Source organism: Phocoena sinus, chromosome 4 (genome assembly GCF_008692025.1).
Source record: "Phocoena sinus isolate mPhoSin1 chromosome 4, mPhoSin1.pri, whole genome shotgun sequence".
Lineage (NCBI taxonomy): Eukaryota > Metazoa > Chordata > Mammalia > Artiodactyla > Phocoenidae > Phocoena > Phocoena sinus.
In genome coordinates, this window is record NC_045766.1 from 45,625,149 (window position 1) to 45,652,699 (window position 27,551).

At 36.0% G+C, this 27,551-nt stretch overlaps 1 protein-coding gene across 4 annotated transcripts in view; it reads right to left on the bottom strand.

Moving 5' to 3' along the window:
* The window catches only part of ZBBX (zinc finger B-box domain containing), a 113,519-nt gene that overhangs the window by 73,804 nt on the left and 12,164 nt on the right, over positions 1 to 27,551 (bottom strand). For 3 of the 4 annotated variants that reach the window (XM_032631243.1, XM_032631241.1, XM_032631240.1), the window contains exons 4-7: positions 26,458 to 26,548; positions 19,661 to 19,709; positions 18,681 to 18,790; positions 12,730 to 12,825 (exon numbers count right to left, since the gene is read on the bottom strand). In XM_032631243.1, coding sequence (XP_032487134.1) covers positions 12,730 to 12,825; positions 18,681 to 18,790; positions 19,661 to 19,709; positions 26,458 to 26,548 — 346 coding nt within the window. The remainder of the gene's footprint in view (positions 1 to 12,729; positions 12,826 to 18,680; positions 18,791 to 19,660; positions 19,710 to 26,457; positions 26,549 to 27,551) is intronic. The other variant, XM_032631242.1, reaches the window with a different exon arrangement.

Sequence of the window (27,551 nt, forward strand, 5' to 3'; positions counted from 1 at the left end):
AGTAAAAGTTCTAGTTTAGTTAGAAAAATGATACACTTTATGGTAGTGTCAGTGTTTCAAAACTCTAGCACCATCATCCCAAACCCTGGCTATCCAGCAACATTAATAATCATGTTGACATAACCATGCATCCTTATATGATCCAGAAGTTCCAGCTCAAAGAAGTTCACATGTGATTTAGACCGACGGTTACTTCCTAAGTTTGAAACAAAATGTTGAAATGTCTCTTTTCATGGTCCTAACTTTCACTGATTTTCCAGCTGCAAAATTTTAGAAGAGATTTACTGCAACCACAGCCTTGTATTAAAAATGGAAAACTCTACTGATGTGTATAAAATGGATGACTAATAAATAGATAGATAAACATTTAAAAAATGGAAAACTCTAATTCCCGTAGAAGAGTTTTGTTATTTTATTGGTACTTGCTAGGCAAATAGATAATAGAGGTAGAGACAGAGGTGTACACATATACACATACACAGAAAAAATTGTGTTACATATACACAGAACCCAAGAAACATTATGAATTCACTGGTTACAATGACTGTTGAACACAGTTGGAATTTGGATAGCTTTTAACTATAAAAGTCATTTCAGGAAGATGAAATTATGCACTAATGGAATTTTTTAAAAAGGAATATATATATATATATATATATATATGTATATATATATGTATAGGTATATAGGGTTTTTTGGCCTTACTTTTGAGAAAACACTTCCCTCCCATACAGAGAATATTTTCCCAAGTACAGTTTTTTCTAGTTTCTTTGATGTGAATTAACTCATATGCAATTGGTAAATAAGGGGATGATGTCAGCATAAAACTATGGAGTTTTATTGATTCTTAAGTTTTTCTTTTCCGGCACATTACTGTTTTGAGGCAATTGGGGGCAAGCTGTCTCACAATTAAAGCCAAAATCTTAGCAATTTATAAAGATCTTAGGGGGAAAAAAAGCTGAAAATCTATAAAAATGCCTCCCCACAGTGCAAGTACAGACTACTTTAATGACTTTAATGACCATGCATTCCACTAAGTTAAGCTATCTGGAAAAAATGTGAGTGCAGATAAAGAAGTAATAAAGATACTCTCATTTAAAACAATGGATTAAGAAAGGAGGCAACAGTTTGATTCAGAGTTTTCGTTTTTGACAAAAATGATGTCATTAGAAGTGAATTACTACCAGGACCTGTATCACAGAGAAGGAAACACAAGTCCTCAAGGAACATGTGCCAGTGGTTTTATAAGGATGGTTAACTGTTTTTGTTAGGGCTCTGATTACAAAGTGCCATGGGATTTGAGTGGCCTTCCCCTAACCCTAATTTTTCCTGGAGCCCTATTAGATAGGTAGGGGATTATCCAGAATGGGAAGTTTTTCAGAAATTGTATATTGTTACGGCAGTAATACATGTACACTAAAGAACTGTGCTTTAATTTATAGTAAAATAGACTTTTTTATTAAAACTCATCAAAACATTTGCTAAAGGTATATTTATCCAAAGAAACCTCCACAGATTATTTTGCTAGCGTATTTCTATTTATATATTTATATATATACATATATATATATTAAATACAGTACATGATGATAAACCTGTTAACTAAAATCAACAATAACAAACCATACTAAATCTCTCTGAGTTGGAAGCTACATAGAAAAGAAGGAATACTAAACATACCGAGCAGATAAATTTTCTCAAATTATCATGTATCTATGATAAGATGCAATAAGCCCATGAAATTTCCACCTAGTAAAACTATCTTTGCAGAGTAAAAATTATTTATAAAAATACATAACTATGAACATCCTAACCCAATAAACAAGAATGAAAAAGACTGAGGTAAGAGGTGGACGGACCCCTGGGCTGGACAGATGGTATTTGTCAAGCGGAGTAAAATTGGAGCTTTGTTTTCTCTAGACACTTCAAGGACCAAGTTAATGACAGGAGCTGAGCTCTGCTGGAGTAAAGAGATAAGATGACCACTCTTGAGGTCAAGGAGACCTCCCCGACTGCACATGTGCAGAAAGGCTCCTTGGGGGTCAAAAGGGAGGGGCGCCACCCCATAATAGGTGCTGTCAAACCTCCCACTAGCCTCTGTGCTGGAATCCATCTTGGTAAAACGCAACATGTGCAGGCATGTTGGGGAGTGTCCTAGAACAGGTCAGATGTGGGAAGAGAAGTGAGATCATTGGTCAAAGGTAAACAATGACCTGGACTAACTGCCCTGTACAAATGATTTAACCATCTCTTTACTACACTCTTCCTCATTAGGGAGGATGCCCACACCCTTTCTCTCCAGGTGTGTATTTCTGCCTTGCTTCTGTCTTAAATTAAAAAACAGTTTCTCTGTGTTCTCCCCCACATGTTGCACTGTGTCTCTAATAATAAACTTTGTACCTGTTTTTACAGTCTTTGCCTCCTTAAGAAATTGATTTTTCAAATGAGGCAGGAGCCGGGGGAACTTTGCTTCTAGCCTCTAGCCCCTGGTAGCTAGGATTCCTGGTTTTCATTCAGGCTACCCAGGTTCGATTCCTGGGCAGGGAACTAAGACCCTGCTGCTGTCTCTCTGAGATCAAGATGGAGCTTCATCTCTCAATTTTTTCACATTATTAAAATATATACTCTATTCTTAAAGCAAATTGTTATTTTGCTTTTCTGATGAATCCACCTTTACAGATAGTCTTAGTACAAATTTATTCCCTAAAAAGAGGCTTTACCATAGGGTCAACTCTGAATTTTCCATGAAAATCAAAGTAAAAGGTATCCATAAATAAAGGACTTGACCAAAGTTTTCGTCTACTGTTAGGATCAAAAGAAAGAAAGAGGGCTTCCCTGGTGGCGCAGTGGTTGGGGGTCCGCCTGCCGATGCGGGGGACACGGGTTCGTGCCCCGGTCTGGGAGGATCCCACATGCCGCGGAGCGGCTGGGCCCGTGAGCCATGGCCGCTGAGCCTGCGCATCCGGAGCCTGTGCTCCGCAACGGGAGAGGCCACAACAGTGAGAGGCCCGCGTACCACAAAAAAAAAAAAAAAAAAGAAAGAAAGAAAAATGTCAACTTCAGGCCAGCTGAAAGGTAAAGAAAAAAGGACAGGAATTTCCATATAGCAGACACCAGAAAGAAAAACAGAGTTTGACTAAAAGTCCCCATATAAATACATGAAGAAACAGGAGAAAACTAAATATTTATAGGATGAAAGAAAATTGCAACAGAGAAACTCACAACAGAATCATGTTTCAAATCCAGTTCTGCTCATCATTTCTAAAAACAGATACGAAATTTGCATGAGTAGTACAAAAATGTCAATGGTATAAAGAACTACTTATTGCAAGCTAGTTAGGAATCAAATCCTGGAAGTGTGAAATTCATTTGACTGAAGTTTATTGCTTATTCCAGCATCATTTCAATATAACTTTAAGTAGAACTTAAAGGACCCTTAGATTTACCTTTCCTCTAAACATCTAATGGAAACCACAGGTTTTATTAATCAAAGATTTATGTGTTACTATTCCTCCTTGACACATAAGGGATAAAAAAATAAGCAAGTACCTGGACACAGGCCTCAGATAATAAATGCAATTTACTATTCAATAGACAGTAAATGTCAAATAAAAGTAATCTGGACTCAATATTTAGTACTATCATAAAGTAACGTGAGAGTAACAAAATAAAACACACTTAATGCCATTAAACTATTTAAAAATAAGACAATATAAATGTAATAACTAAAAAATTATATATTGTCAAAATTTTTAAATCACTTGCTATTAAGAAAAATAACAAAATGTGATCTCAGCCTTTCAAATTTTATTGCAACATTAAAAATTCTATTTAGAGAGCAATCTTAAAAGTGAGCCAGAATAGCAACAAGAAAACCACCTAGGAAATTCACACCTGCAATCTGCTTTCTATTTGCAGTTTTGATGCCATATAATTATACACTATATTAATTATCTTAGCAAGTACTTACTACTGTTTTCAACTAATATTACATGTATAATGTATCCAGATGACTTAGCTGCTTTTAGCAATTATACATATTTGAGATACATGAAGAACAAATGATTTAATATGCAATGATTTGAATTACAGATTTTTAGGCATAGCAGAATAAACTCACTAATAAATAACAATCAATAGTTTTTCATTCGTTTTCTTATACATAGTAACGCTACTACTATGTATAAGTAGTACATCACAATTGACAATTTTTATCCCATAAATACCAATGAACATAAAATATAGTAAAAAAAAAAAAAAAGAAAAAACTACTGTAAAATTTGTCAGACTCCATGAGAAACCTGTAAGATAATATGGGTAGCACCTGTAAATTATAAAGACTCCTCAAATAATCAGCATCAATGTGATTGATTAAAGGGTCAGACATGTGGTTAGACTAATGATTTTTTTTAAAACAACACACATTTATTATCTCATGAGTTCCATGAGTCAGAGTCTAGTTCCAGCTTAACTGGATGCTCTGCTCAAGATCTTAGAAGGCTGCAGGCAAGGTGTGGGCCAGGCTGCATTCCTTCCTGAGTTTGGGGTTCTCTTCCAAGCTCACAAGGTTGTTGACGGAATTCAGTTCCTGAGGCTACAGGACTGAAGTTCCGGTTTTCTTGCTTGCTGCCAGCCTGAGGCTGCTCTCAGTTCCTAGAGGCTGCCCACACTTTCTTGCTATGTGGCCCTCTCCCTCTCCCAGGTCCTCTCACTACAGAGCAGGTTACTTCTTTAAAGCCAACTAGAGGATCTCTCTGACCTCAGGGAGGGCCTCGGTCTCCCTTTTAAGAGCTTTCATGTGATTAAGCCAGGTCCACCCAGAATAAACTCCTTTTTGATAACTCAAAATCAACTTATTTGGAACCATAATTACATCTGCAAAACCCCTTGACCTTTGTCACATTCTATTGGCAAGTCACAGGTTCTCAGACTAATGATCTTTATGGTCCCCTCTAATATTGAGCTTCTATTATTTCCTATTTGGATAAGGAAGAGGTCTGTATTTTTCTAAAATTTTACCTCACTGTATTTTCACAAAAGTCTTCCAAAATATGTATTACTATAACACTTTTTAAAAATCCCTAAAACCAAAAGTAACAATTTCATTAATTCTTTAGAGTCATTATCATTAAAATACTTTGCTTTCTAGATTCTAAATTTAGATGGTCTAAGAACTGCATTGAATTTTTACAAATACTATATCCTGAATAATAAAACCTAATGCATGGAGCACCTGCTATGAGCAGAATACTTTTATATTTGTTGTCATTTAATCAGATCCTCACAACATCTCTGCAAGCTTCTGAGCTTGCATATATGAGTTTTATCTTAAAGATTCTTTTAGCATAAATATTACAGAAACACCCTCTTTTCCCTTTGAGATGAATTCAGGCCACCTCTGCATTAAACCCTAGCACTGCAAAATGGCCATAAGCACATGAAAAGATGCTCAACATAATTAGTAATCGGGAAAATGCAAATGAAAACCGTAATGAGATACTACTTCACACCCACTAGGTCAAAAAGTGAGATTAATAACTGTTGGCTAGGGCACAGAGAAACCGGAACTTTCATATTCTGTTGATAGGTGTGAAATGGAGCAGCCACTTTGGAAAACACTCTGGCAGTTCCTCAAACAATTAAATACTAGAGTTACCATACAACCCAGCAAGTCCACTACTAGAGGTATAGCAACGAAAAATTAAAACATATGCCCACAAAAACCTGTCCATAAATATTCACAGCAGCATTATTCATAATGGCCAAAAGGTGGAAACAGCCAAATGTCCATCAGACAATGAATGGATAAATAAAATGTGATATATCCATACAATGGAATGTTATTTGGCCATAAATAAATGAAGCACAGATACATGCCACAACATGGATGAAACTTGAAAACATTATACTAAGTAAAGGCAGCTACTCAAAAAGACCACATATTGTATGATTCAGTTTATATTAAACATCTAGAATGGGCTAATCCATAGTGACAGAAAGTAGATAAGTCGTTGCCAGGGGATTACAGGGAGGATGGTAGGGGGGATGGGAATAGTAGCAAAATGGTACAGGATTTCGTTTTGAAGTGATAAAAATGTTCTACAATTAACTGTGGTGATAGTTGCACATACCTGTGAATGTACTAAAATCTATTGAATTATAAACTTTAAATGGATAAGTTGTATAGTATGTGAGTTATATCTTAATAAAACTGTTTTTAAAAAATTCTTGTCTATGATGCCTCTATAAGTGCTCTTGATCTATCTTTTGGGTAAGCCATCATTCTGTCTTTAGAAATTTTGGTTAATCAAAGACTTAATTGCAATGCCCTCCAAGGAGTCTACCTGGGTAAACTAAACTTTCAGACTCACCAGGCTGTCAGCAAACCACTCTTGGCAACAGTCTGCTCACAAGGGTAAGAACAGGAACAACAGTTTACCAATGGGACAGCATCAGTTGTTATTCTTGGGAGTCTTGCAATAGTTCACGCAAAAGTACAGCTCAGATAGATGAGGGACAGACCTGTTTTAGAAGCCTTATTTCCCACCAGAGTCAATCCCCATCTGCAGGTTTCCAGAGCCCCACAGCCCACGTGCCAGCTACAAAGCTCACCACGTTCAGGGAGCTGTGGCTTACCCCAAGTATTTATAGTCCTCCCATTAGACGCAATTTGCCAATGAGGAGTCACGTTTACCATGAATATGTTGTCTAGGAACATAGGTGACATTAGGACCTTTATCTGTTTCCCAGGAAAAGAGCTAGAAAGTTAACTAAAGGTCAAATTCTCAGACACAAGAGGAAAAGCTTTTCTTAACCCTTCACCAACATATTAACATACCATACGTTCTTTTAATTGTCCAATCTTTGGTTTTCAAAATTTAGAGAGAAATAAACTTTGCCATTTAAAATGTAATTTTAAATTATTTCACGAGCTTGCTCATATCATTCAGGATTTATTCATGCTTTCACTCATTCAAAAATGAGATTTTTACATGCCAGGTACAATGTTAAGCACTAAGAATACAGTGATGAACATGACAGAAATAGTTCCTCTCCTTACAAGATTTGAAATTTATCAGAAGAGATAAAAGAGTAAAAAGTCAATAACAATATAGTTTAAAAAATCCCTTGACAGAAGTTCAAAGTTATAATCATATTGAATCATACAGAATTATTTATATTTAAGAAAGAAAAGCATGCCAATACTCAGTTGTTTATATATATTTTAAATATTTTATTTTTTCTTATGTGTAACACTAATATTTATAAATAGCAAATTTATAAATTTTTTAGGATATTGACATTACCTGGACTCTAAAATCATGGGAATTTATGATAATTCCTTTTTGAGGGAACATTTACTCCCCATCCTTATATTTCTATCTTATTTGTGAGACTTTGGGAGAAGAAAGTGAGTGTGCTGACCTCTGCCCTTTCTGGGTTCTTCAAGGGCTACCTGTCCAGAGAGGGATGTATTCCAGTCTAGATCTCCATTAAGGAGTTTTTCTGGGTAGGTCCTGCCCTGTCTATAACACTGGGGCGGCGGGGAGGGCAAAAAGTTCAGTTCCAGGAAATAGCAGGAAGCTGATCTGTCTGAACACCCATGCTACAACCACCAATTCTGATTGTATCGATAATAAAACTGATATTTTGATTTCTACCTTCTGACTCTAATACCTATTTCTCAATTGGTTTAGAACATGGAAAGTGAAGAAAGAGATGTTATATATTGCTCTTCAAAAATTGCAGTACACTCTGAAACTGGCCAACAATTATCTATACTGTAATCTCATTCTGAATTACATATTGTCACAAGTCAGGTTGGCCAAGAAACCAATTCTGAGATTTGCCTGCCTGACTTTTACTGGGGAGTTCTCTGAGAAGAACACCTGTGGGCGAGTGAAGGAAGCAGAATTGGGCAAAGAAGAGAGTTGAATTTTATGCAACTGCCAATCCCAAGGGAGGAGCTGTGATGGCCCATCGGAGTTGTCCCCAATTGAGGCAAGAAGTAGCTGGGAATTTGTACCCTAACATAGAGCAGTTATTGGCCCAGAGGATGGGCTGCCTCCAGGGATGGAGTGTAAGCTTGGAGGTGGCAGTTCTCTTTGGACAAAGGCAATTCCAGGGGAGAGACTCAACTATGATACAAATGCAGGCAACATTCCAGGCAGCTAGGGTAGTGAGTGTCTCATTTCTAAAGAGGAAGATCTGGGTGGCACACATAGCATCTACATTATGTGTGTACACAGCATTTAAAACGGGTACATTAGGATCATCCAAGTAAGCAACCACGATATTATCCAAAGGACCAGCTATGGCCTAAAATTACTGTATTATCCTGAACATTAACAGGATAATGGTAGTGTGAGCCTAAAAGCTGATACTGGTCATTGTCAAATGAAAGAAAAAAAATCGACCATTTTTCTACCGAAGTCGGAAAGCATAAATAGTATTATGATAACTGAGGTTCTGCCTGGTAATTATTTTCCTGTAGGTATGTTCAAGCAAACAAATACTCCCACTTATAATCCATATTTATGTAGGTATACCTTACTTCATAGTTAAAAAAGTGAAGAGGCTGCATATAGATGCCTCATATTAGAAAACATAGAAAGTCTACCTCAGTTATCTCTTCTCTCATTACTAACCACCCCTCTTCCCAAGGTCTCTCCTTTCCAGTTAAGAAAATCTCCATTCTAATTAAGAAAATATATATACCAGAATCTATTAAAGATTTTCTTAATCCAGCCTCCCCTTGCGCATGTCACACCTCACAACGAAATGCCTTTTGTTTGTCCACCCCCCGCCCCCCACCCCCCCACCCCCCCACCCCCCGTTATCCCTTATCTCTGATTAACCTTGTCTCTTCTTTGATCTTTTGTTGTTAAAAGGAAATAGGAATTCCTGATATATTGAGGCCTTATTTCTCACCAATGTGAGGCTTACCAAGTGAAAAAACCTTTTGTTTTAACCCTTAGTGTTGAAAATCATTCTAAATACAGAAGTAGAATTTTCATCCTTGGTAATTCCCCTCATGAATTTACACATCATTTTGCAGATAATTAACTATTTCACAGAGGTTAGAGAAGGTTAAAAAAAAAAAAAAAAAAACTTGTGCTGAAATCACTTCCAAGTATTAATTGTAAATCAAAAGAAAGACCCTTTGAAATTATGTTAGTCAACATGGAAATGGTAATAGTTTGTCTTCAATCTTTCAGGGATTTATCTCTTAAGTGAAACAAAATATGCCAGGACAAAATAGTCCCTACTGACTGTGAACTTTGTAAAGACTCACTGGTATGTAGGCTGGGGGCTGAAATGATTAACAACACTCAAAATAAGCTATTCTTCATAATAACCAGAAATGCCAACATAGGTTAAATAATATAAAGTATAGCAGTCATTAGCCTAGAATGCTTGCTTTTTATATAGTAATGCTTAATATTCAGATATAAGATGTCTGCTCTAACTTCTCAGATTAGGTATGAATTCAACAGTCAACAAAAAAAATCTCATGATTTCTTTTTCTTTGTCTTCACAGTTTGCATATTTTTAAAATTGAGATACAGCTGCTGTACAATATTATATAAGTTACAGGTGTACAAAAGAAAATCTCATGACTTTGACAGTTACCAAAGTGGTGGAAAACTAAAAATGCTATGGCTGGTTAATGAGGGCTAAACAGAAAGAGGTATCCACTCGCTGCTGAACAATGGCCATCAGGCCAAGACACAACAGCATCAAGAACCTTACCTTAATGCACAGGGAAGAATGATGGAAACAAGAAGAAAAAAAGCAAGATGACTGAAAAAAACAACAACAACAAAGGGCTAAACAGTGCACAGAAATAATAAGAAAATGGCAGATAGCTAACGGGACAATGGATTAAATTCAAGATGGGATAACAGAATGGGTAAGGCCATGATAGAGGAGCAAAAATAAAGTACTAACCGGAAAAGCAAATCTCTGAGGATGAATGTGTAGTGACACATATTACATCAGCTAGTTGAGACCTCCTATTAACTGTTATAACAGCATTATGGTCAACATAATGGGCAGGAGTCACCAATATATAGTGAGACTCTGTCCACTGTACACTTTACTAAGATCGGAGGGAGTAGGTTATATATTCTGAAATAGCTTCCTTTAAAAAAAACTTCTTTCAATTTTAAAATTTTAGTTGAATAAAATAAAGGCTCAAATTTACTTGAATTACCTAAAAAAAGATAGCTCCTTCAAAGTATTTCATTACTTAGCAATCCGGGTACATAAAATGATGCTATATACAAAGAGAGTAGTAACCATGTATGTTTAGCTCCCAATACAGGTGGTCTCTGTCTGCTCTTTTCTAAGGGTCAGCCTCACAATCTGACTTCCCCAGCAGACAATGAACTTCCCAGGAAAATCCTCAAGATAGCATCAAGTAGCAACTTTGGTCTCCACAGACTAGAGGGCAATCCAGAAGAGTAACATAAATATAGAAGATATATAGCTATTTATCATTATTTAACTTTAAAATATATACATAAGAGAATCCCTGTGTTTGAAAAAAACTCTCAAGGATTCATTATTACTTGCTATGTTCTTTGATTTGTATACATATTATGAAATTCATTTATGTTAATTTCCAGAGATGAATGCATCTTCTACAATTAGAAATTCACTAGGAACTTAAATACCATTCTGCTATTTCTGGCTTACCAACCTTTCCTCCCCTGCAACCAAAACTAGAAAATGTGATGCTGGGATGAGATGAAGCTTACACTCAGTAAGTATTAATTCTCTCACTTCAGCATCAATTCCACATTTAGAATTTTATAAGAATATAATTTACAAAAATCATCTTCTATGTTAAGATATCTAATATATCCATTTTAATGACATTAACATGGAATAGAAAAATACTCAATGTTTACTATACATATGCTATGTCACATAACTTTTAGTAAGCATGATTTGACCCATGTCATATCTGCCTCTGGATTACAATAAACCATATCATGGCAAAGTCTGACTGTGTTTTGAAATTGAATGTGGGGGGTGGGGGAGGACTGAGAGAGAGAAGCAGAAAGGGACAGAGGTCTGGAAAAGAGAGGGGAAGGAAGGGAGAGAGAAAAGAGAATCAGACTTAGATAAACCTTGAAGGTCAAATACTGAAGTCGAGGGAAGGAGCCATGTCTGATTCTTCTTTGTATCCTCCACACCAGCTAGCACAGTGCCTAAAATCACTGAGCGGTAATTCAGAAAATGTGCTGAATAAATCATTGAATGGAAAATTCTAACAAGAATTCACAGTGGGAAATTACACTCCTTACCCTTACAGTGGAGTACCTTTAGTTAAATTCTATATTATTTGCATATTAACAATTACACTCACTTTTGTATATATTAATTTTCATTTCCTGTGACTGTCCAGTCTTAGGATACTTCCTGAGGCAGGGGAGCAGCTGGTGGATTTCCTTGTTTTCCCTCCATCACTTCTGCCAGAAGGCTCTCAACACTGACTAGCCACTCAAAAGTTAACAGACTTCGGTAAATACTGATTAAAAAGTAAGGTCAGTTTTATGCTTTGTGGTTATCATGACGTGGGTCATCAGCATCTGTGAGAGCTACCAATATTTATTTATATATGTTGAAGCAACATGTAAAGATTGAAGTCTACCAGTGACCTTTCTAAATACAGATATCAATATTAAAATTTACAAGATAATATTTAACCCTTCAATCCATTATACAAGGTACTCGACTCTCACTTTTATTTCCAGGTCCTTAAGAGGAGGATCCTAGTGTTATTCATCTGTGTAGGGTCACTGCCTAGCACTGACCCTGCACAATGAATGAAATCTATGACAAAACAATGCATCATCAAACATAACTGGTATAATGTTATATCAATATTTAACCATAATTATTGTTTAAGTATTAGAATCTTAAAGCCATCTGACAGCGTTTGAGTTTAGGCATTTCAAAAAACAACTATATGAGGATAAATAAAAGTTTGTGATATGTAGGAGGAAAAGTAGAAACCTGAGAGATAAGCTTATTTAAAAAATAGTGGGGGGCTTCCCTGGTGGCACAGTGGTTGAGAGTCCGCCTGCCGATGCAGGGGATGTGGGTTCATGCCCCGGTCCGGGAGGATCCCACATGCCACAGAGCGGCTGGGCCCGTGAGCCATGGCCGCTGAGCCTGCGTGTCCGGAGCCTGTGCTCTGCAGCGGGAGAGGCCACAGCAGTGAGAGGCCCACGTACCGCAAAAAAAATAAATAAATAAATAAATAAAATAAAATAAAAAAATAAAAAATAGTGGGGGAGGACAAATAAAAGACAAATTTAAAAAAAATAAACATGAGAAGAAAACAAGAGACTTCTGTTTATAAACTAGATAGAAGTAATACTTAAAACAAATCATGTGTTCATTTGAAACCACAATAGATAAAAATATTGTCTAATTTTTAAATGTCAAGTTCACAGATAGAATGTGTAATGTAAAAACTCTAATCAAGCTAAGTGTTCCAGGAGCTATATTAAAGCACAGTTTAAACAATAAAATAAAATCCAGATTAGCATTCAGTAAAATAATTTTAAGTCATATGTAAAGACTGTAGATAATAGAATTTTACAAATTAATGCAAATCATCCTAAATTCTAGATAATTAAACATGTTTTATATGTCTTTGTGTGGAAACATTTTACAAATACACTACAAGTAAAGAGTTTTAAACAGTCATACCTGCAAAAGAGTTGTTCTATGGAGTTTCAGTGCCCCCTTTTGATGAATTTTAGCAAAGCATCCTGAACAATAATCTTCTCCACATTCAAGGCATACCTTAAAAGATATTGAAAAATCATACAGTCTTATAAAATATGACTTTGAGAAAATACTTGCATAAAAAATTCATTGCTCTCATCTTTACTTCTCCAATTACACACCTAGATGTCAGCCGAATTGAGAAGCCCAAGGAAACGGGCTTCTCAGTTAAGAGATGTAACTGAGTTTGTCTCAGTTAAGATGTAACTTTGAGAAAAATTAACTTATAAACTTCAACTACTCTCATAGCAAAATAAATATAATAGCTGTAAGTAGGTTTTAGATATATGTGTTAAGTGCATGTATGTATGTACAATTTCTGAATAAATCACTAAAAAAACGGCAACCTCAGATCAAACTTCTTAACCTGGTAAAAATTAACAGCAATATCTCTGGGTCAAAACTATTTCATTATGAGTTCTTTTATCTTTCTGTATTGATTTACATGACAAAATTAGTTTCAAAGGATGTGTATACTATTTGTCTCCAAAATTCCCCACAGTCTTCTTTGAATGGCACTACTTCACTGGTGATTCTCAAAATGTTGTTTTAAAGCATTCTTAGATTACTCAAAGGAAAAAAAGTGTAAGAAAAAAAACTGGATGGATCTTCATCAACATGTCAGCAATGTTTATGATTGGTGAAATGATTACAGACAAGTGTATATTTGTCTTGCAAGTTCTCTACGGTGCTAAAATGTCATTCTTTAAATTTGCGGATAAGTTGGAAAATGTGATATATCTCTACCTATGATGGTGCCAAGCAAGGGTGAAAGTGAGAAAAGGAAATGGAATTTTTACTGCAAGAGTAATTACTACTGTGCAGACGTACAGCCACTCTAACACCCTTTACAGTATGATAAAAAAAAAATAGTGCAAATGGCTAGTAGCCCCCCTTTTCTTGAGTTTGGCCTAGGTTGAGAACATCCAGTAGTACAAATAAGAAAGCATGAGGCCTGGAGAGACAGTGTCAGAAAGTCTGTGCCAGGGAGCTCACACTCCCTTTAGCTCTCTTTCATTTCCTCTCCCTTTAGGGTGCCCACCACCCTTCTCCCCCTCCTTCCTCTCCCCTCTCTCAGGGTATAATAAGCATAAAGCAGCTGGGGCAGACTGGGGAGAGACAGACCAGGTTCTTCTGCCTTGTACGGGTCACTGGTGACCTGATGCTCAATTCAGTGACACTTCTCAAACTGTACCATGCATACAAATCTCCTGGGATTTCCTTACGGTGCACACGCTGGTTTGGGAAGTCTGGAATGGGACCCAAGATCCTGCATTCTAATAAGATCCCAGGTGACGCCCATGCAGCTGCTGGGTGCAGACCACACAGGGAGTAAGAATGCACTAGAGTGTATTGGATGAAGAAAAGGAAACTAAATTTAGGGGGGTATAAATTAGGAGTTTGGGATTAACAGATACACACTACTATATATAAAACAGATAACCAACAAGGACCTACTGTATAGCACAGAGAACTATTCTCAATATTTTTTTATAACCTATAAGGGAAAAGAATCTGAAAAAGAATATATATACAGGGCTTCCCTGGTTGGCGCAGTGGTTGAGAATCTGCCTGCCAATGCAGGGGACACGGGTTCGAGCCCTGGTCTGGGAAGATCCCACATGCCGCGGAGCAACTGGGCCCGTGAGCCACAACTACTGAGCCTGCGCGTCTGGAGCCTGTGCTCCGCAACGGTAGAGGCCGCGATAATGAGAGGCCCGCGCACCGCGATGAAGAGTGGCCCCCACTTACCGCAACTAGAGAAAGCCCTCGCACAGAAACAAAGACCCAACACAGCCAAAAATAACTTAATTATTTTTTAAAAAAAGAATATATATACATACATATATCTATCACTTTGCTGTATACCTGAAATTAACACAACATTGTAATTCAACTATATTTCAATAAAAATTAAATAAAACCCAATAAGAGTCCATTAATTTTTTAAAGTTGTATTGCAAGTTCCCACATGATGATGCAGTTACCTACAATAATGTAGCCATGTTTATTAAATATGAAATGATTAGGACAACACTCCAAAAATAGGTTAAAAGAGTAGGAAGTTGTATATAACTAAAATGAAACTAAAAAGGAAGGGTCAAATAACAATAACAATATCCACAACATTCAGGGAGCACTTACTCATTGTTCTAAGGGCTTCGTATGTTCCATCTCATTTAATTCTCACAATAACCCCATAAGGTTAGCATGACCATTGTACCTCCATTGTGAAGATGAGGCAACAAAGGAACATAATGATTGAGAATGTGTCCAGTCATACAGCTAATGGAGCCAGGATTTCAACCCCAGAGTCTGGTTCAAAGCTTAAGCTCTTACCCAAGACCCACATTACTAATAATCATTGACCATTAATTTCAGTATTAATCATTTATTAGAAAACCTTCATAAAATCTGCAACAAAATAAAGCCAAAATGTCAAATGATTGCATGGTCTGGTATTTATCAAAATCCAAATTATTTTTCAAATGTGATTACAGCTACACAGAACTGGATTTATAATTTTAGTGGAAGAAAAATAAATACTATCCCTATACGGGAACTAATCCTAGCCTTTCAACTCCTGTTTCAAGAGCTATAGTCTCTTAGAGAAATGATGATACAAACATTATCTAAATCCATAATTTTTAAGTGAAAAATTAAAAGCTATAATTTCACATACACATATGGAAGTATTATTGTATTAACGTAGACTTCAAAATGTATTCTACAACATGCCAGCTAATATTTTAATGAATTTCTCATAAATGTTCGGCACCATTTTTACAATGTAATATAGAGGACTGAGAGTCAGTTTCAGCATATAATTCTAAGCCAAATATTTGCTAACAATAGACTTTCAATGAAAGTAGCCAAACAGATGTTATACTGGAAGATCAAAGCTGGAGTCACAGAGTAAGCTTATATATTTTGTTATACAAGCATATTTGGATTTAAATTGGGTTAAAATGACCACCAACTGGAAAATCTTTTTAGGTAGTTTGTATAACTGGCAGGAACATACTAAAAATGAGGATAAGGACGCCATTCCACCACAGATGCTTCTTTGATGATGGAGTACTAAAGTGCTGTTTTAGCAAATATCTTTTTAATTTGTTCAAGGTTAGATCACTTATGCTAAGCCTTCAGAATCCATTTGAGTTTAATTAAAGTATCCACATTTGCCAAATTAATATGTAATTTTTAACTATCCATTTCACTTTTGTTATGTAGAAACAGCCTAAAGCCACTGGAATTTCTTTTAAAAATAAGAAATCTGCAAACTTGGGGTTTTATTTTTACCACCAACATATATGAATGCAACATATATAAAATGTGCCAACAACAAAAGGCATACAATTTACTATCTCTTCTCAGTGTGCTAGGCACAATGCTAAATACTTCACATGCATTAACCATTATCCTCAATAACTCTGAGGTCATTATACTACTGTTACCCGCTTTGTCCCATTTTACAAAGGAGAAGACAGAAACAAAAGAATTAAGTCATTTGCTGAAGTTCACATAGCTAACAACAGGTAAAGTTGAGACTCAAACCCCCAAAATGTAAGCTCTGACTCCCTACCTCCCATTCCTGTACAATTTTCCCTGATTAAGGTCCTGTCATAAGATATAGAAAGCTTGACTCTGATTATCCAGTCAGCATGACCATCTAGAATGATGGAAGCTAAGAACACAAGGTAACCTCAGAGTTCAACACTATAGAGTTCATTACATCTACCGAGCTTGAGTTTTTAAATAATTTTTGTGCTTTTAACAAATATCATGGGATATTATTTTCATTTCAGATCAAAGAACATCTTTTCTTAAAATCTTAGTAAATTCTTTAAGAATGGTTAGGGCCTAAACCCTGACTTCTATTTACAACAGTTTTCAGGCAAATCAGTTTTGTAATCACTGCACACTTCATCACTCCCATCTGCTTTCCAGCCAAGGCACATGCCATTTATACTGTCCGGGAATGTCCTTTGCTTGCTTTTCCTTCTCTCTGGAAAAACAGATCCTTTATTTCCAAGTCAAATCTTATCTACATATGCCATATTGTTTGAACTCCATGGCCTTTAAAAAGTGCTCAACATAGAAGAGGATTAATAAGAAATATTAACTCATAGCTCCTATGCAAATACTTTTTCAGATCATGAACAGTGGAATCCAACAATTCAATTCTGCCATAAGACCCTTTTAGCTTTCATACTTCAAACTTCAGGAATATTAGCATTTGTTTATATTTTCTTAACTTTTCTGGATAGGTATAACTTGTTAAAATTCCACCATCATATCAAGTAAGGAGAAAAATAGTATGATGTATGATGTAAAAGTAAGAGCATTATTCCAAGAGCCAGGGTTTTACATTTAATATTATTAGTGCTTTATTAGACTTAAAGCACTCTAACTCTCTGAGCTCAGTTACAACTGCCATGAAATAAGGCTAGTAATACAATCTTAAACCAGAAGTGATTATAACTAAATTCTCTGAAATTTAATAAATATTAGTTATAGTGATCCACAAACATTAGTTATAATCAAATTCTTTGGGGGAAAACTGCTTCCTAGGTATGTATAATATTTTAATTGCAAAATATATTGGATATCTTCCTTTCAGTTAGCTTCAATGATAACAGTGTTTTCAATAACAGAAACGCTTTAAAGAAATGACTCATTCAACAAACATTTGCTGAGTACCTATTAAATTGCAGGCATAATTCAAGGTGGTAAGCACACAGCAGGGAACAAAAGTAATCCCTACTCTCATGAAATTTACATTGTGGGTGAGTGGAAAATAAACAAATAAACATACACTAAAGGGTGATAAATGTTATGTAGATGAATGAGGCAGCTTCACAAAACTATAGAGTCATCTCAGCTGTTGCTGTTTTATAAAGAGCTGTTAGGACAGGCAATGTTTGAGTTGACCTTTATTGATATGAGGAGACCTTGGGGGGAGAAAATTTGATGGGGAAATATTAAGAGTTGAATTTTGAACACACTAAATTAGTGATTTTGGTTAGAAATCCAAGTAGAAGTGTTGATTAGGCAGTCTGAGTTGAAAGTTCAGGGGAGAGATATGAGTTAAAGATGTAAATTTGGGAACCATCAAACTAAAGATGGGCTTTAAAGCCAAGAGAATAGATGAAACTACCTAAAGAACAAGTATAAACAGACAAGAGAAGAGGCCTGAGGACTAAGCCCTGTGGCACTCCAACGTTAAGGGGTCAAGAATACAGAAAAACAACAAAGCCCTACACAGAAAAATACATACCATACGATTCCATTTATATAAATTTCAATAGGTTTAGCACCACTACATGTATGCTGCTAAAAATCAGAATAGTAGTTGGTTTTGTAGTGGGAGTTAATTGGAAAAGGCACAAGGGAACCTTCTGGGGTATTCTATTATCTTGATGGGGGTGTATACATTTAAGATTTGTCCATTTCACAGTAGGTAAATTATACCTCAATAAAAAAAGAGAGAGAGAGAGAGAGACAATGGGAGGAGATAATGTGATGACAGCAAGTGTAGACAACTCTTTAGAAATGTTACTAAAAGGGGTACAGGGGGAGATGTGGGGACCAAAGAAGAATTTCTGTTCCAGTTTTGGTTCGAGAAATACTGCATGTTCTTGTGCTGATAGGCACGATCCAAGGGAGAGAGGACAAAAGTTAGGTGGTGTCTTTAAACAAGAATGAGAGGATGAGATTCAGGGCATCGTGTAGCATTAGCCTTTCCTGGCAGCCTGCACACTTCACCCTTAGTAATGATCATGAAGAAAAAGACATGGCTACCAAGCAGGTTAAGTTGGGACAGGTGTATGAGCCCGTGTGAAAGTCTGATCTTACTCCAGTGTACATACTAGCAGAGCGGCTTTGTTCTCACACTGCCCACAAACCTTCCCTTTTATCTTGGGTTTTTCATGTTCAGAAGAATTTGCCATTTTATAATTAGATGGTTGTTTCACTGGCTCTGAAAGGGAAAAAAAAGACCAATCACATTAAAATACAATGTTCAGTTTTCTGATTGATAAAGGAAATTATGCACATTTCTAAATTCTCAAACAGTATATAAATATTAGTTGCCCAATAAGAATGGCATGTAGCCAAGTCTAATCTTCCCAGTAGACTAGGGAGCCCACAGTCCCCCTCCCACCCACTGTGACCACAGGGCCACACATATCCACCCATATCCATTCTGCTGTAAACTCAGTTGAACTGGACATGTAAAATTACAGATGTTAAAAACTATGCTTTGGATAGAATTCCCATAGTCTTCTGCCCCATCTCTGGATCAAACTAAAGCCCACACAGAACAACTTCTATAATAAATGTTATATATATTTCTATAATTTGTTCTATCAAATTATCTTAACTATCCAAATTAAATGTTTATCCTCTATTTTAAAAATCTTATTTCTTTTAGAAGTACTGTAAATTCAAATTTTATTTTTGGTTTTTGCTATTTTCAAATAATGTATTAAAATATAAAGCAATTTTCAATATTCATTTAATTTCCCAGAGTAAAATTTCAATCTATGATTTTATACTGCTAAAATTTTCTTCCTAGAGTTTAAGGAACAATGCTATGAAAGTCCTCACTTTTCAAAAATACTATTATTTTGATCATATTCTAAGTTGATTTTTGACATAAAATAAGCACCCCTCCCCAAAATACAGATAAAATATATTTTGAGTATCAAAGATAAAGAGTCACCATTTTGGGGTTTAGAATCTTTATGCTGCATGAACAGTTCTAGTACTTAAATTTTCTATGTAATTCAAATGTAAAAAAAAGAAATTATACCTTCAGCATCTAATAATACAATGGTAAACTGTTTACCTTGAAGCTGCTCCTTCAGTAATTTTAATTTCACTTTTCCAGCAGAAAGCTGTATTAATAAAATAGATATTGTATGTCAGGTATACAAACTCAAATAAAGTTTAAGTTACTAATAAAAATATTATAAAGCCATAACATTTTGGTGCATCTTGAACAAAACAAACATTTTGAAAGAATAATATGAGATCTTTAATGCATATATAGGAATTTTAATTAAATCAAGAGAAAATTCATAAAAGAAAAATATATTTTGGAAATATATATAAACCAGTTTTTTTTTTAATGTCACAAATTATCTTTAAACAAAAATTACATATCACCATGAAATGATTTTAGGAAAGCACTGGAATTCAGATATTGTAAAGGCTCAGTAAGCCTTTTCTATCTCTGATCTTTCTGAAACACACAAAGCCTAATATTTGTGTAGACTGAATCTAAGCTGAATTCTGACTAAGCTATTCTGCTCACATAACTGTAGAAGCTAATATTATTATCTTAATTGCCCAAATCAGAGAACCACATGTTTAAGCATCATAGGCATAACCTTCAAATATATTATTTGTGATCCCTGACTTTCCCAAGTTGTAGCCAAAAAAATTGAGTAAGTAACAATTATGGATAGGTATTTCAAATAAATAATCACTTAAAATCCTTGGATCTTAAGAGTTTAAGAAACAAAACAGACTCTCCAATTGCACATACTTGCCTTGGTCTTATTAAAACCAACGTCTGAAGTACACAGACATTCACGGAGCATGGCGCACACTTATACACACACTGTCAATTCATGCCTCATTTTCAATTTTCAATTTGCATGCTCAATTGCCCAATTTGTACATGAGAATATGAGAATCATGGTTGCCTCTATGTCTATGGCTGTACCAACTGCAGTCATCTTTGAAAATTTAGGCCTAATTATTTTCAGTGAATCTAGTGCTTTTGCTTCAAAAGGGCATTTGTTTGTTCCCATTCTTTAAGGAGCTGCTGAAATGCTATGTACCAAACACAGCAGACAAGAGAATAGAATTGAAATAATCAATTTTTATGTGAACCACACTTTTATTTTTAAACTGGCAGTGTTGTACAAGTTACAGATAATTTAATCCTATTTTTTATAACCAAATTATCCAATACTATTACCTTAATGATACATCTGAATTGCAACATGATCTATGTGTTTATAGGCTACCTGGGCAGAATGCATATACCAAAGCAAAATGAATTCATTACTAGGGACATGTTATACTTTGTTCTTGTTACTGTGAATAATATTTTTCTGCTCTATGAATATAGCCATATTTACTTCATATGAATCAAACTGTATACAAATATTTCAATGAACAAACTGCTAGCTTACTATTTTTAGGCAAATAGAATTTCCTCCTAAGTCTGATTTTTATCTGTTGGGGAAAGAGATGAGGGTGGAGTAGGGTTGGACCAGGGATACACACACACACAGACAAACACCATAAAGATATATGGATATGCATATGTGTGTATATATAAAACACCAGGAATTCAATATACTGAAGCCTATACCTTATTAACCCACTTATGACTCCACAAGGAGATGCTAAAGGGGTCCTATCAGGAGTCAGGGCAGCTTAGTGTCTCTACCACGCAGACATATCATCTGGGCCCTTGGGGTCAGACTACGTTGTATTCATCGGCCTCCCTGGCATTCACAAATGCCTCCATCCTGCCACTAATGTCCTAATCCACCATGCTGGGCCCACACTCCTTCCACAAGCCACCTTTTCAAATATCCTCATTCTTAATCCAATTAGCTACTCAACCTTTGCCATTCTCCACTACTTGTCCTTCCGTCCAGGCTGCTCTGCCCTTCCATGAAGCCCTTATTAAAGTCCTTTATCTTATGCCTTAAAAATTTCCTTAAAATATCTCTTCCAAAAGTTCACAGTAACTGGACCCACCTTTCCTCACACTCAACCTTCTCCACAGAACTCTCCAGAGGAAAGAGCTCCATTTCTACCCCCTTTCACTCACCAGGAGAGAAGGAAAATGTTCTCCCTGTTTGCTCCCCAGTGCTGCTTCCAGAATACTGGTCCGCTTTCACCAATACGTGAAGTTGCCTCTACTGAAGGTCCCCACCATCCACTTACCACCTTTATCAATACCCAGGATCCTCTTCCACCTGAAACCTCAGCAGTCTGTTCAGTATTTCTCTCCAGCACATTTCTGGGTGATGATCGTGGAGACTTTACTGTCCATGTTCACCTGATATCCTGATGCTGAAAACCCTCCGACGTGCTGACTACTATGAACATCTAAGTGCCTCCTCAGCCACCTGACCATTATGACCAAACCTTGGACCTAAGCAGCAATCTGAATGGCCATACTTTCAAAATCCCAAACTCAGAGTTTCTCAGTGCAAACTGCAATCTCCTTACCTCCTTCCTCTTAGACCTCCCATTATCTACCAACCATTGTGATGAAATAATAGCAACTGGGTCCCCTACAAATCCATGCTGAATAAGCCCTGTGGGCTCTTATGGCTCTTCAGCAATCCATTCATCCATTTGCTACTAAACCTCAAACATGATTCTCACATTATTTGGCTACTCCAAATCTTCTCCATTCCAAAAACCTCAGATCCACCCCGTTTCCTTTCCTTAATCTGAACAGATGATCTTGCCTTCAAATTTACTAAGAATGTCAAGGTCTTCCTATTAGTATTTTTCCACAGCTTCCTGCCTTACCGCCTGTCAAAAACAACCTCTAAAAATGTACCTTTACTGCCACCTGTTTTCTCTTCCATTTTTCTTGTCTCAGAGAAAATGTGCCCTCCTTCCCCTGGCCAGGCTCTCCTCAAGGAGCTACCTCTTCAAAGCCCTCAGCAACTGGCACCTCTCTCATTTGAATCTTCAATCTTTCTTCCACTAGTGAATCTATCCCTCAGCTACAGAGTGGCTCACATCTTCCCCATGATTCTAAATATATATATATATATATATATATATATATGCACACACATATATATATATATATATATATACACACACAGTATTTATATATATAGTATTTGTTTATATATTTTTGTATTATATATATAAAGTCTCCTTGATCCTATTAAAGCCTTGAGAGATCACCCTCTGTCCTCATGTTTACTGAAACTTTAGCCTTTACTCATTGCCACCTGCCTTTCTTTTTCAACCACTTGAAATATATTTTTACATCTGATAACAATCCAACCATCAAATCAAATTTATTGTTTTTAAAAATTCTCATTCTCCGTAAATAAACATTTTAATGTGATTTTCAGTTAATATTACAATTGGTTTCACACATATTATCTCACACCTTGCTCAAAACTCTGTGGAGTAGTCAGCAAGTACTGTTATGCATGTTTACAAATATGGTAACAGTAGCCCAAGAAAGGTTACATCATTTGTTTAAAATCACAAAGCTAATGAGATGAGTCAGGATTTTAATCTATATAGTCTACCAAAGGGTTTCTTGTTCTTGGTACCACTGACATTTTAGGCCAAATAATTCTTTGTCGTGAGGTCTCCCCAGTGCATTGTAGAATGTTCAGCAGCACCCCTGGCTTGTAGCCACTACACACCATTAATCAAAAAAATCCCTCTCAGTGGTGATAACTAAAAATGTGTCCAGACATTGCCAAATGTCTCCTGGGGGACAAAATTGCCACCTGTTGAGAAACACTGCTAAAACTAAACCCAACTTTTTCATTACGAATACATCAATCAAGGTTGACTTCTCCATTTTTTTTTCTAAAAATGTCCTCCTTTACTTTCATCTCCTATGAAATTACATTACTTTGACTCTATTTCTCCCATTATTTCTCTTCTCAGGCTCCCTTTACTGGAGAGCTGGCAAATTATCTTAAAACTAGCCTGAAAGCCTGCATTTCAAATCTTGGCCCTGACCCTTGACGTGAGCAAGTTATTTAACTTTTTTGATGTTAAATTACTTCATTTGTGGAACTGGAAAAAATAACAACTGCCTCTTAAGAGTGATATAAGCACTTAATGAGATGTAACAGGAAAAGCACTGTTGACTGGTATAAAACAGATAGTGAATAAATATTCAAGTTCTCTTTGCCTCCATATTCTCTGGGCTTTATCCTTCATACCTGCCCTTTATCCTTTACACCTTTCTTATCCTTTTTATAAATTCTTAGAGAGCACATTTACCCTCTCAGCTTCAACTAACACATGAGAATGCAAACAAAACTCTGAAATCTTTGAAATTTGCTAAGAGAGTAGAACTTAAATGTTTTTATTAAAAAAAAAACAAGGTAAATATGGATGTGTTAATTAACTCGATAGAAGGAATTCACTTACAATGTATATGTATATCAAATCACCGTGTTGTACACTTTAAATATCTTACAACTTTACTTGTCAATTATACAATAAAGCTGGGAAAAGAAAGTAAGAGAAGGAGGGTAGAAGGGAGGGAGAGAAGGAGGAAGCCAACTATCTAGCTCTAAATCTAAACACCAGAACTTTTCTTTCCAGCTCCTTTATTTTTCTATCTCCTAGGCAATTCATCCTGGAATACCAGTTATATATTTGACTTCTTCTTTTCCTTTCTCACTGTGTTTTGGGTCCATGTTTCCTTTATATTTCTTCTGCTACGTTCTCATTCAGACTCTTCTCATCTGACCTTTTAATAGACTTATAAATAGTCTCTCTGCTTCTATATCAGTGGCCTCCAAAGCAGCATGTATGCATGCCTGAGGGAGCTCGGAAAAGATCAAAGAGAAGAAAAGAAGTATCTATTCATGTTTATATCATCCTTGATTAATTTCCATATTTTGTTTTACAATGAACATGACATATTAGTATGTATATAAATAAATTATATTTATAAGTAGATAAAAAATTCATGGATAGAAAGTCCATTCTCAAAATATATTCTTTTTTTTTTTTTTTTTTTTTTTTTGCGGTACGCAGGCCTCTCACTGTTGTGGCCTCTCCTGTTGCGGAGCACAGGCTCAGCGGCCATGGCTCACAGGCCCAGCCGCTCCGCGGCATATGGGATCTTCCCAGACCGGGGCACGAACCCGTGTCCCCTGCATCAGCAGGTGGACTCTCAACCACTGCACCACCAGGGGAGCCCTCAAAATATATTCTTTATTGCTGTGGTACATGATCAAAAGAGTTTGAATATCATTTGCTCTAAACTCTACTTATATAAACTTCAAATGCACTGGATATTAACAAGATCAACCATCATACATCATTACCTTAAACTTGCTACTCTCCTGCTTCAAAGTTGTCAGGGAATTCTATTCACCCAGTGAAAAAGTCAACACTCCTGAGTCTGGTATTCAGGCCTCCTACCCTCCTGCCCAATCTTATTTCTACTCCCACCTTCTGTAACTCCCCAACCCCTCATGCTTTCATCATCAATTATGAGGTTTATGGGAATGGGCATTATGACTTATTCATCACTTTTCCTTACAAATATATCTAGTACACTCTCAAATATTTGTAGAGCTAAACTATTATTTCCCAAGCACAAATACACTACAGGGCAAAAATTACATAGTGAGTTTTCCTATAAATATTTACATATGTGCATCATCTTTTACATTAGGTAAGGATATCCTTGAGAACAAGGATAATTCAGTATAAGACAAAGAAGCATTAATAAATGCTATTAATAAATAGCAGGGCTTCCCTGGTGGCGCAGTGGTTGAGAGTCCACCTGCCGATGCAGGGGACACGGGTTTGTGCCCCGGTCCGGGAAGATCTCACATGTCGCAGAGCAGCTGGGCCCGTGAGCCATGGACGCTGAGCCTGCGTGTCCGGAGCCTGCTGCTCCACAACGGGAGAGGCCACAACAGTAAGAGGCCCGCGTACCGCAAAAATAAATAAATAAATAGCATTAATAAATGCTATTGAATAAATAAATCAATAATCACAGAGTCAGCACTTTTAATATATTTACAACAACATCTAAAGTATGGAACACTGTCTCAGAAAGATAATGAAAAATGCAAAGTGGATTATAAAACTTTTAATGCAAAAATTAAAGAAACATATCTCAGTAAGAGAATGACACTAAAGAATAAAATGCCTTTTCTAAGCCAAAAATGTTAGAAGTGCCAAGATGTCTGTAGATGCCAACCGACCCAATGAAAGTTTAATGATAGGTATATAAAAAAGAAAAAGCTATAGAAGTTAAAACTTACAAAGTCACAGATTTTGTACTAAAGAATCCAGAAGCAAAACAGTTTTCTTTACATAAGGACACTCATTTGCCTTTAACCTTAAATATTATGTAATGTTATATTTTACAATACACAGTAAAGATAAAGCAATTCTATGGCTGGGGAATTTTAAAGCATTTTCCCTTGGGTATCTTCACATATGGAATCAACAGTTTATGAATAATTATTATTCCAGCAGAACATAAATACATTAAATAAATGTGATATAACAAAAAGGCAGAAAAAAGTCTGTCCTTTGTTATATCTAATAATTTTGCTTTCACCTTAATATAGAACTACATAGTTCTATTTCACATACTAAAAACCAGAACTGAACTGAATGGAAAAATTCAGTTTAGAAAATTCACCTGAAGATGAATTTTTAAAAATCAACTTTCAGATGAAAAACAAAAACATATCTGAATAGTGAAAGTTGCATATTAGCCCATAAAATACAATTGAAATCCAATAACATGCAAACTTGTTAAAACAAGAATAGGAGGTTCTTAAGTATGGAAGGGAATGCAAGATCTGAAAAAATAATTTATATCTTCTCAGCAAACTGCCTAAGAATCAAATGGTATTTTCTTACCTTAATAACATTTCCTTTATTTTGTGACATCATGCATGATTGATTACCCAATCTGCCCACTTGTGCAGATTTCCAGCGACATCCACTTGACCTTCAATATATATGAACAGAAGACAAAATGTAATTACTAAATATATTTCTCCTTTTAATGAAAACAAATATATTTTCCCTGTTTCAGAAAATGGAAATTCAGTTGTTAACATTTAACAGACCACCACAAAATGAAAATGAAATATCAAGAATGCCACAATATCCTCAGTAATTCTAAAATATAGCTCTGTTATATTTGGAATTTTTGAGAAGAAATGAATAAAAGTGAAATGTCCAAACACAGATGAAGAATTTCATTTTTTAGATATTTACAATGACTAAAGATAGCTTTACTGATTTATAGGAAATGTTACAGATTGTCATGCAGTTTTAAAAGCTAAGTGTTCACAAATGCAAAGAGAAAAAGGAAGCAAAACAAGACCCCCCAAAATTCAGCAGATCTACTATGTGATGAATTCCTATTAAGACTTCAAATTAGCTCCCACAGCAAAAGGTAACAGAGCTTTCAAAGAAGGCAAACTGTTTCGCTTTACAGTTTTCAAAGTACTTTTATTTGAGCCTCACAAAATCTTTTGAAGTCAACAGAGCAGGGAGGCCAATTCCCATTTTAAATAATAATGAGAGAAAAACTTGCCCAAAGCCACAGAAATAATAAATCATAAAACCAAGATTGGATAACCAGACTTTACGTCTTCCTGACCAGTGACTAGCAGGTTCTCATTCCGGCTGTGACATTTACTATCTGTGTGACCTTAGAAAAGCATTTAACTATTCTGAAAACCCAGTCAAGCTTTAGAACATTTTTGAAAACATCTAGAAAAGGTTCCTCAACTAATGAACATTTACTCTTGGGGGCTGCTTTCAGGAACTCTGATTCACAGATATATTCATGATCCACTGAGAAGCCCAAACTAAATCCAAATTAGTGAAGGTTTAAAAAAATAAGAAAGAGGGCTTCCCTGGTGGCGCAGTGGTTGGGGGTCTGCCTGCCGATGCAGGAGACGCGGGTTCGTGCCCCGGTCCAGGAGGGTCCCACATGCCGC